The sequence below is a fragment of the Lethenteron reissneri genome, chromosome 36 (genome assembly GCF_015708825.2).
Source record: "Lethenteron reissneri isolate LAM-NWPU_2019-01 chromosome 36, ASM1570882v1, whole genome shotgun sequence".
NCBI lineage: Eukaryota > Metazoa > Chordata > Hyperoartia > Petromyzontiformes > Petromyzontidae > Lethenteron > Lethenteron reissneri.
In genome coordinates, this window is record NC_083814.1 from 12,111,109 (window position 1) to 12,122,858 (window position 11,750).

Consider the following 11,750-nt stretch of genomic DNA (forward strand, 5'->3'; position numbering starts at 1 on the left):
CGTGTTTTGCCATATCGTCCTTTTGTTTAATTTCAGTTTTTTGCGTGTGTCATCCAGTAACTGGGATGAGAATCGCGAGCTTGCCGCGGTTGTGGTTAGCACCGCCGGTTTCAGTGTGGTCAGTGGGGTCAGTGTAGTCGGGTCAACAGTCTGCATGCAGTGGTGAAGTGGGGGGGGGATCTTCACCCTCCCCCCACCCGTCCCCCCACCCAAGACGTCCAGCTTTAGAGGAACTGTTTAAAGCTCCCAGTGGTGGTTGGTGGGGCGGAGAGTGGTGGGGGACGAGGCCCTCCTGACAGCATGGGAGTGAGCAAGCAATTGCCGGCTGAACTGTGACCTTGAGCTGTGGGGGAGTGTGGGTGGCTGGGCTTGGGCTGGGCCGGGCTGGGCTGTTGCCCCTGCCGCGAGCTCGGTGCTGCGTGTGCACGCGAGTGACGGTGGCGTCCAGAGATTGACCTTTTTTAAAAGAGATTTACGCGTTTAAAGTTAAACTACTGTTGTCGCATTTCGTCCGCTTAATCTTCAGCCACGATAACTATTTATTAACTATTCTGTTCGCGCATCTGCTGCTGCTACGCTTGGGCTCGGAGGTTCTGGGGATGTGTGAATGATTAAGGAAGCATCGTGATTGCCGTCCGGTGTGTCCCTCTATAATTTATGTCCGACTTGTGTTGTGTTAAATCAAAAATTACGTCTTGCGTCGGCGAGTGTGTGCATGTGTGTATGGTGGGAGCGGTGGCGCAGTGCTTAGCATGCTGTGCTACACCACCCAACAACACCAACATCGGTTATGGATATCCAAACCGGTTCTGGGCCTCCCTTAGGTCGACTCAGCCTTAATGAATTGAGCACCCGGTGCGGTGTGTAAACAGCACTGGGGAGACGAAAGGCGGCCGGGCGTGGCGGCACTGGCCCACCAGCGCACGGCTCGTGCGCCATGCCGGCCTTCATGGGGGCGGCACTTGCCGCAGCGGTCTGTGGGCTACCTGGGAGACCTTTGTCTCTGCGCGCGGTCCGTCGTCGCGGTGCCGTGCGCCTCGCTTGTATATTCGCCTCCGTTGAGTACGCCGAGCGGTTTAGCGGCACGCGCGACGCTGTCATTGCCGCTTCCGCAACAAACGACGGCCGCCGTGCGTTCGGAGTCGTCCTCTCTCGGTCCGTCGAAGAGGAGGAGGGGGGAGGCGCGTCCGTGATCAAAACACCACCTTCGCCACCCACACCGCACCGTGGCAGTTTGTCCGAATTTACATAATAAATTTGGTGATGGTATATATATATATATACACACGCGTGTCTGTGTGTCTAAATGCGTTTGTGTGTGTCAGTGGTGAGTAGTGAGAGTGTGGTTAGTCGGTTGTGGGCGAGTGAGTGGCGAGTCACAGCTTGGAGCGAGAGCAGGTTGCCAGCGCGTCCCTCAGCGCCAGCAGCACTTTGTCCACGTTCTGCTCCGTCGAGTTTTGACCCATGAGCCCGATACGCCACACCTACAAAGACAAAGGTTCCCCACCCCGATTAGCCTTCACAGATTGTTGGGGCAAGTGCTACTCACGCTGCATGCTAACCACTGCACTACCGCTCGCCCAGGATGTACAAACCCACAACATGGCCCGTTCGCATGTGCCTACCCCCTGAACGCGTGCTTACCGCACTTCACGTCCCTACCCCCTTAACGCGTCCCGACCCCCATTCACCTGTCCTGCCGTGGGTCCCAGTCCCCCGGCGATCTCGATGCCGTGGCGACTCGTGATGAAGTCCACCACCTCCTTCCATGCGTAGCCTGGGGGCACCCGCACCGTGGTGATGGTGGGGAGACGAGCCTCCTGCCGCCATGTGGGGAGACGGAGGGACACGTGGTGAGACGGACGGAGGGACACGTGGTGAGACGGAGGCACGCGTGCTTTATAGGAGCGAGGGGGTGGGGATGGGCGAGGGTGGTGAATGTTTAGAGGCAAACGGTGATTGGCGTGGTGAGGGAGTGGTCAACAGGGCGAGCGAGTGGTGAGAGCTAGCGAGCGGTGAGAGCGAGCGAGTGGTGAGCGAGCGAGTTGTGAGCCAGCGGTGAGAGCGAGCGAGTTGTGAGCCAGCGGTGAGAGCGAGCGAGTTGTGAGCGAGCGGTGAGGGCGAGCGAGTGAGTGAGCGGTGAGAGCGAGCGAGTTGTGAGCGAGCGGTGAGAGCGAGCGAGTGAGTGGTGAGCGAGCGAGTGGTGAGCGAGTGATGAGTGAGCTCGCCTTCTCCCCGACGAATAGCTGCAATCCGAGCTCCGCGAGGCCGCGGTGGAGACGCAGAGCGTTCCGCCCATGCCGCTCCCAGCACCGCTCAAGACCCTGGGGGTGAGCGGTAGGGCGAGCGGTAGGGTGAGCGGTAGGGGAGCACACAGGTGAGCGGTAGGGCGAGGGGTAGGGGGTAAAAATCACTTGGCCTTTGTGCGTCATGCAAAAACACGAGCAGTTCCTAAAGAATTGCATTGTGTGTGAGTGTCCAGGCGTGTGGTTCAGCGAGTGGCTAGCCAAGTGGATCGCTGAGCCGTTAGATGAGTTGTTGAATGAGTGGTTGGGTGAGTGGTTGGGTGAGTGGGTAGGTGAGTGGGGAGGTGAGTGGGGAGGTGAGTGGGTATGTGAGTGGGTAGGTGAGTGGGTACGTGAGTGGGTAGGTGAGTGGGGAGGTGGGTGGGTATGTGAGTGGGTACATGAGTGGGTAGGTGAGTGGCTCGGTGAGTGGCTAGGTGAGTGGGTAGGTGAGTGGGTAGGTGAGTGGGTAGGTGAGTGGTGAGGTGAGTGGTGAGGTGTGGGCTCCGTTACCTCCTCCACCAGCTCTGCAAGTCCCTCTCGCAGGGCGTACACGGCAGAGATGGGGCCTGTGTGGTGATACCTGAGACAGACGGGCACGGAGACACGGGGGCACGGAGACACGGGGGCACGGGGGCAAGAGGGCACGGGGGCACGGGGGCACGGGGGCACGGGGGCACGGGGGCACGGGGGCACGGGGGCACGGGGGCACGGGGGCACGGGGACACGGGGACACGGGGGCACGGAGGCACGGGGGCACGGGGGCACGGGGGCACGGGGGCACGGGGGCACGGGGGCACGGGGGCACGGGGGCACGGGGGCACGGGGGCACGGAGACACGGGGGCAAGGGGGCACGGGGGCAAGGGGGCACGGGGGCAAGGGGGCACGGGGGCACGGGGGCACGGGGACACGGGGACAGGCAGGTTTAGCTGGAATGCGGGGGGGGGGGGGGTAAGGGTGAATGAAGGTGGGGCAGCGGGGGAGGTGTGAAGAGGTCGGGAGGTTGACGAGGGGAGCATGAAGAGGTTGACGCTGAGGTTTTTAATGAGCAAGAGGTTGCTGATGATGAGTGCGAGATTGATGATGAGGTTGTTGAGGAGATTGACGAGGGGGTTGATGAGGGGGGGTTGATGAGGTTGAGGAGGTTGAGAGGGGGGGGGGGAGTTGATGAGGGTGATGAGGTTGATGAGGGGAGGGGGGGGGGTTGACGAGGTGTCACCTGCGAGGGCCCTCGTCACAGCCCCAGTAGTTGGCCAGACCCTTCATGTCGAAGTAAAAGGAGGGAACCTCGGTCTTCCGTGCCAACAACCGCTCCCTGGGACAACCACAACCACCGTCATCACCACCGCAACCACCACCATCGTGGGGTGGTGCGTTGCATTGCATGTGTGGTGCCGTGTGTGTGGTGTGGTGTGTAGAGCGGTGTGTGCGGTGAGGTGTGGTGTGTGTGGTGTGTAGAGTGGTGTGTGTGGTGTGGTGTGTAGAGCGGTGTGTGCTGTGGTGTTGGTGCGGTGTATGAGGTGTGGCAATGTGTATGTGGTGCCGTGTGTGAGGTGCGGTGTTTCAAGCGGTGTGTGCAGTGTGTGTGGTGTGGTGCGGTGTGCGGTGTGTGTGGTGTGGTGCGGTGTGTGGTGCGGTGTGTGTGGTATGTAGAGCGGTGTGTGTGGTGTGTGTGGTGTGGTGGGGTGTGTAGAGCGGTGTGTGTGGTGTGGTGCGGTGTGTGTGGTGTATGCGTTGCGGTGATGTGCGGTATCCTCACCACGCTCGCTGGCTGAAGGAGATTGGGGAGGGGCCGGGAGGACACCCCAGGACCTTCTGCGAGCCGGTGTAGAGGACGTCGATCTCTACACAATCACAAAGACCCCCCGCCACCCCCCCCGTGGAGCCTTCAACACAGCTGTTGGGACGACTGCTGTTAGCGAGGAGCACCCACGAAGGCCGGCGAGTGGGTGCGGGCAGCACGACGCCCGGCCCGCCTTTGTCTCCCCATTCATTAAAGTTTTCCCGCCGCACCGTGTACTCATTTTAAGGAGAGCCACAGGACTGGTTATCAAACCGCTCGCCGTCGATGGCCACCTGACCCAGGGGGAGGAGGCCCCCGTGCCGCGAGCACGGCCTACTCCTCTTCGGACGACGTCAACGGGATTCCGATATGAATGTCCATCGCTGTGAAGCGGACCCGCAGCGCGTCTTGTGGTGCCACCACAGCATTCACCAGGGTGGCCGACGGGATTCGACTCGCGACACAACAGCGGCCCCGCTACCGACTGAGCCACGTCAACCCCACCCCCTCAGTGGGGCCCTCCCCCTCCCCCATGAGACCCCAAAAATGTCTGTTAATGATATTCACGTAGAAAATACGTTGAATGTTTTTATTATTCATAATGAAGAGGGGACTTTGTATGGGTCCCCCTCCTCCTCCCCTAGGAACTTTCTAGATCCACCTCTGCCACCCCTGACCTCGAATGACCCCAGCTTTGACCCCTAACCCTTGAGCTTTACACTGACCCTGGCGCCAACCATAAACCCTCAACATCATCAGGCTGCCGACCTTTAGCCTGAACAGCGTGACAGCCAGTGACCCCGCGGTGACCCCAGCGGTGACCCCACAGTGACCCCGCGGTGACCCCGGTGGTGACCCCGGTGGTGACCCCACGGTGATCCCCGCGGTGACCCCGCCCGCCACTCACCCAGCTCGTCCATGTGCAGGGGAGTCCCTCCCAGCGACGCCACAGAGTCGACGATGAGCAGGCAGTCGGACCTGCCAAGGGGAGATGGAGCGGCCACGGTGAGCAGGGCTCTGCGGGGATCGTCGGCGAGGAGCGACGATGCAATCGCATCTCGAGTCGATTTCTCTCCTCCTCGACTCATTTTAAGGCTGAGTCGACCTAAGGGAGGCCCCCCTGGGACTGGTTCACATCTTCCAATTGCCGCCGTCGATGGCTTCCCCCCGTTCTTCGACTGACGTCCACGGGATTCTTGATAACGTCCACTGCTTGTGAAGCAACACGCAACTGCGTGCGGTATACGCGTGATGTTTAAACATACATACCATGGTCAATACACAATCCTCTGCCCATGGCACGCACATAGATTATGTCAGGCAGTTAAATGTCACCACGTGAGCGATGGCAAACACTTGATTTGTAGACCACTGCCATACCTAGGTGATTAAATTGTGCCCGCAACACCCCGCCAACCGCACCGCCGATTGTGCGGAAGAAGAGCACACACACACAGGAACCACGAACCACTGCAACAAACCACTGGCGGCCATGTCAACCCCAAAACCGCCGGAGATCGATCTGCGCAGGTGAACCCCCGCACAGAGGAGAGTGTCCGTGTGTGTCCGTGGTGTCCGTGGTGTCCGTGTGTCCCCGTGGTGTCCGTAGTGTCTTACCAACAACCACTCATTCCCGACTGGGACAAGGGCTACTCCGGACCTTGCACCGGCTACGTTGTGCGCGTCGCTCTCGCCCCACGCGACAGACTGAGCGGAGGATGAAGAAGAAGCAGGAGACGCTGCACATGATTTGCTCATTAGGTGGAGGAGTCCGCTGGGGCTATGAGAGAATCACGTCGTCGGCATGGACGTTGAATGTTAGAATGAGGTTAAGCCGCAACGTCTGTCCGGTGGTAAAGTCCGTGAGTGACCCACGTTGGTAATTCACTCTCGCTGCAAAACCTTCAACACGCGGCGCCCACAGGCTTCTACAGGAAAGGGGGTGCCAAGGAGGTCTATCGTGGACCTTGAGGGTCTTGGGGGGTTGAGGTTTGCTTGGGAGATTGGGGGTGGGGGGGGGTTCACCTGTGGCAGAGGGGTCCTATCCCCTCGAGCGGCTGCAGAACCCCTGTGGAGGATTCCCCGTGCGTCACGAAGAGGAGGCGAGGTCGGTGCTCCAGTAGGGCCTGACGGGGGGGGGGGGGGGGGGGGCACGTGGACACGTGGTTGGGGGGTCACTGGGACACGGCGGCACACGAGGGGTGCACGAGGGGGACACGGATGAAACCGGGGGATGTGTGGATACGTAGGAGGGAGAGATGGGGGACACGTGGGCATTGGAGACACAAAGGGAACCCCCCCATGAGGACACATTAAGAATAAAGAACGTGCGTGCGGATACACGGGGAAATGGGGATATGGGGACACGCCGGGGGACATGCAGGGGGACACGCAGGGATACCACGGGGGGGGGGGGGACAGGGACCAAGGGGGTATAGGGACACACGAGTGGGTACGGGGGCATGGGGGCCACACGGGGAGATGCATGGAGATACATGGACGCGGGGGGACGCACGCGGACACGGCGACACGTGGAGATGATACAGTGAGACAGGGACATAGAGAGGTATGGGGGACACACGGAGCCGAGGGGGGGGGGGTTTAGGGGACACAACGGGACACGAGAGAGATGAGATGAATGTGCGTGAGGACACAGGGACTCAAGGATGGACTCCAGGAGGAGGAGGAGGGGGGGGGGGGAGTTCCGCGGTGAGAATTTCTCTCACCTGCTCGATCTGCGCGATGCTGAATCTCTCCCCCGCGGGGCCTTCCAGCGTCCGCACATCGGCTCCTGCGAGCACCCGACGCGTCATCCATCCATCATCACCATCGACATCATCATCACGGTCATCAACATTGTAAGCGAAGTCGTCATCGCGGTGATGGGGCAGTGATGGTGTTGGGATGGGAATACTGCAGCGATGGTTCCGGCAAATGGTCTAACGATGGTAATAGAATTGTAGCGGTGATGTTATAGTGATGGCGCGGTGATGGTAGTGCTTGTGGTGCCGGTGTTACTCTCATGGCACAGCGATGGTGCGGTTATGATGGTGGTGTGGTGATGATGGTGGTGATGTGGTGATGATTCTGATGGTGGTGCTTGTGATTGATGTACTATCGTGCCACAACGATGGCGTGGTGATGATGGTGGTGTGGTGATGATGGTGGTGATGCGGTGATGATTCTGATGGTGGTGCTTGTGATTGATGTACTATCGTGCCACAACGATGGTGTGGTGATGATGGTGGTGTGGTGATGATGGTGGTGTGGTAATGATGGTGGTGTGGTGATGATGGTGGTGTGGTGATGATGTTAGTTTGAACAGTTTATTTACAATTGCCCTGTGAGCTAATACGCTCTTGAATCGGGTTTCATCAACAGAACAGAAAACCGCTTGCAACAGGTCGCATACAAATTATAAATGCAATAAATACAGCAATTAAAAGTCAACAAATAAACAAAAATGTACAATATTTTACTTACTTTTAATTAAATATTTAACTAAACTGAACATTAAGATTAGAGAAACATATTGCTAAATAGTATAACGAGGAATGGAAACGCCTTTGGTGAAATAGTTTTTCCTGTGCAAACAACAAATTCGAAGTAACACGTTGCACACATTACAACAGCACATGGACTCATATACAGAATAATAATACGAAAGACGATTTGTATATCGTCTACTTGCTTCAGCAGTGGCAGACTGGCAGGAATACACTTGAAATAAATGATTTAAGATGATTGAGTGAAGGTAGTGACTGTAAATCAAGTTTCGTGGTGATATTATTCCAGAGACTAGGGGCGGCCACTGAGAATGCCCGTTTACCAAAACCTGTTTTGTACCTAGGAACATTCAACAAAAAACACGATGAGCTCGCTCGGGATAGTTCTGGCATCCCGTGGTGTCAACAGATCAAACTAATATTCTGCTGAATTGGAACTACGGACATTTCTAATAAACAAAGCCTGTTCTAGATTTGAAGCTTTCGTGACTGCAAGGATTCATATTCTTTGGTTTTTTCGGTAAAGCCACGTAGGTAAAAAAAACTTAAAATTAAAATTAATTAAAATTAAATTAAAATCACGACGTTTCGGAGGCAACACAAGCCTCCGTCTTCAGGTGGAATTATCACAACACGCTTGCTGTATCAAGTAAATGAGAAATTCCAAGAGATCCGACCCCGTAAATATACTGGGTGATGATTCTGCGATCATGGAGGGATGTTAGGCCAGTCTCTCTATATAGATCACAACTATGAGTTGTATAAGGGGCCTCTAGAGCAAATCTTATAGCTGAATGATATATTGGGATGAGCTTATCTAGCAATTAATTTGATGCAGACTGATAAACAATGTCACGGTTATCAAATAAAGGCAGTTTAGTAACCCTTATCAACTCAAGGCGAAGTTTAACTGGGAAACAATGTTATGCCTATTAAGAAAGCCAGTTTTTAATTTAACTTTCTTTCCAGTATGATCATTATGATCCTGGAACGTAAGTTTTGAATCAATTATGAGCCCAATGTAATTAGTTATGTCTACCTGTGGTGGTGTGGTGATGATGGTGGTGATGCGGTGATGATTCTGGTGGTGGTGCCGGTGATGGCCGTATTATCGTGACACAGCGATGGTGTGGTGATGATGGTGGTGAAGTGGTGATAATGCTGATGGTGATGCGGTGATGATGGTGATGATGGTGGTGGTGATGATGGTGGTGATGGTGGTGAAGTGGTGATGATGCCGATGGTGATGCGGTGATGATGGTGGTGATGCGGTGATGATTCTGGTGGTGGTGGTGGTTCCGGTGATGGTGATGATGGTGGTGATGATGGTGGTAATGATGCGATGATGATGATGGTGGTGATGGTTGTACTCTCGTCGCCCAGCGATGATGCCGGTGATGGTGCCCGCCGATGTGCGACGCCGCGGGGGATGTCTCACGCAGGCGGCGGGCGATGGAGGCTGCGCGCTCTCCCCACACTCCGTGGACGCACACCGCCACGCGCTCCCGCTCCTGCGCCAGGTTCACGATGGCCGCCTCCATGGCCGCGTGGCCCGTGCCGCTCACGGCCAACGTGACCGCGTTGCGCGTCTGGAACGCGTAGCGCAGCCCCGCGCGCACCTCGTCCATCACCTGGGGGAGGGGGCACACGGGTGGGGAGACCGTACGTGTGTCTGTCTGTCTGTGTGTGTGTCTGTCTGTGTGTTGAACTTCGTTCGCACCGTACGTGGCCGTGTTTAATCGGAGGACACGGTGAGACACGGGGACACGGGGTAGATACGGAGGGACACGTGGGAGACACGAGGACACGGGGGAGATACGGAAGGACACGGGGAGATACGGGCAATTCCGGGGCGTGGAGACAGGGAAACACTGGTGTATAGGATTCTGGAGACACGGGGACAAAAACACGTGGAAACAATGAAGAACCCCACCCTCATCACCCCTCCCTCATCACCCCTCCCCCATCACCCCTCCCTCATCACCCCTCCCCCGCCTCACCTGGCAGCCGCCTCACCTGGCAGAACTCGGGGTGGAGGTGTCCCAGCAAGGGCAGGGCGCCGGCAGCTCGGACCCTCGCCGACGAGTTGGAGGGCCCCGGGCCCAGCAGCAGGCGCGTCGGGACCCGCAGGGGCCTCAATAGCTCCTGTGGAGGTGGCTGGAGGCTCAGAGCCCTGCGGGTCGCAGGACCCCCGATGCCCGGGGTCTTCATCATCGCGTCCAGGGAGCGGAGGAGCATGAACCTGTGCATGGGGTCGAGAGAGGAGCTCCCGTGTGCTGCTCCTCCTCCTCGCTGTTCCCTCCTCGTTCCCTCCTCTTCTTTGCTCTCTCCTCCCTTCCTCTTCACTGCCCCCCCCCCCTCCCCTCTTCAGTGTCGGTGTGGATGTTGCGTGTTGTTTGAGCTGGGTCACTTATTGACGTGGACCTAACGGAGCCAACCTTTGCGCGATGGTGATGCAGAGGGGCGAGGGGTTGGGAAGCGAGACCCAAACTCAACACTCACTCCACGCCCACCACACACACAAGGCAAAGATCCCCCGGGTAGCCGACACAGGCTGTTGGGATAAGTGCCGTTAACGAGCACGTATGAAAGTCGGCACAGTGGTATGGACTCACGCCAACAAATCCACACACCACACACACACACGTAAACTCTCACACGGCCAGAGACTGCAAAGACTCACTCATACATACGCACACACACACTCGCACAGCTCCTACACACACACACAAAGCTCTCACACGGAATCATCACACAGACACACACCCCAAACAAAGGTCCGACCATGGAACTTAACAGACTGTTGGGGCAAGTGCTGTTAGCGAGCACACGAGGGGATGGGTGACCAGGACCACGCCTGGCCGTCTTTGTCTCCCTAGTAGCGATGTTTATTACACACCGCACCAGGTACTCATTTGAGTCTGAGTCGACCTAGGGGAGGCCCAGCACCGGTTCAGATAATCGTCACTGCTGTTGGACACAGACAGACACACACACAGCCACACACACAGACACACACAAACACGCACAGCCACACACACAGACACACACAAACACGCACAGCCACACACACAGACACACACATACACACAGCCACACACACAGACACACACAAACACGCACCCTCTTTCTCTGATAGAAAAAAAACATTTCCAGATGTTTCAGAGTCACGAGATTCGTGCAAATTCCACGTGGCTGGTTTTCCACGGCGCGCGGTACAAGGAGAGTGGGGGGGGGGGCTCACAACGCACAGCCGTCTTTGTCTCTCCAGGGCTATTTTTAGGAATTTGCCCCTACCGGACAAGTAGAGTGCTCAATTTTAAGGCTAAATCTACCTAGAGGAGGCCCGGGACCTGTTCAGAAATTCGTCACCGACATTGGTGGCCGTGAGAGGGAATCGAACTGGATGGGAGGGGGGGGTTCACTGAGTTCGTAGCGCAGAGCATGAACCAGTGGGGGGAGGGGAGTGGGGGGAGTTGGGGGAGGGGGGTGGGGGCTGGGGAGTGGGGGGAGAGGAAGCGCCACGTGGACTCCTACCGCTTCCTCCAATGGGAACCGCTCTCCCAGCCCAACTCCTCTCCCCCCGGTGCCCCCCTCCTCATCACCCGACACCCGAAACCCTCATTCATTAACCGCATTGGTAAGATGTGAACTCCCTCGCCTGGTGTACAGGAGGTCGTGGGTTCGATCTCGACCCTGACGCCTGCTGTATATTTGGAGTTTGCGTGTCTCTCTCATGATCATCATCACGGTGGCTAGAATATGTTAACTCCCTCGCCTGGTATACAGGAGGTCGTGGGTTCGATCTCGACCCTGACGCCTGCTGCTGTATATTTGGAGTTTGCGTGTCTCTCTCATGATCATCATTACGGTGGCTAGAATATGTTAACTTCCTCGCCTGGTATACAGGAGGTCGTGGGTTCGATCTCGACCCTGACGTCTGCTGTATATTTGGAATTTGCGTCTTTCTCTCTCCCCCGTAATGGTGTGGATTTTTCTCCGGGTCCTCCGGTTTTTCCCTCCGTATTTAGAATCAACATCGCCACGCGTTCAGGGTATTTATCTGCCGGTATGAATGTCCACCCGATGAGCCGCTTCGTTGCGCTATCATTTGTGTCCAGGGCGCTTCTGCAAAAAAAGATCCACATAGCTCTATGGGGCCCTTGCCTAGTAAA

At 56.9% G+C, this 11,750-nt stretch overlaps 1 protein-coding gene across 1 annotated transcript; it reads right to left on the reverse strand.

The window, feature by feature from the left end:
• AGXT (alanine--glyoxylate aminotransferase) lies at window positions 1–9,974 on the reverse strand. Its single transcript, XM_061566158.1, has 11 exons — window positions 9,592–9,974; window positions 9,014–9,206; window positions 6,796–6,860; window positions 6,095–6,195; window positions 4,977–5,047; window positions 4,046–4,130; window positions 3,506–3,601; window positions 2,799–2,868; window positions 2,229–2,324; window positions 1,692–1,820; window positions 1–1,484 (listed from the first exon to the last, which is right to left on the reverse strand). The coding sequence occupies exons 1-11, from the start codon at window positions 9,823–9,825 to the stop codon at window positions 1,377–1,379; spliced, it is 1,248 nt and encodes a 415-aa protein (XP_061422142.1). The 5' UTR covers window positions 9,826–9,974; the 3' UTR covers window positions 1–1,376.
• Between the last annotated feature and the right edge of the window lie 1,776 nt (window positions 9,975–11,750).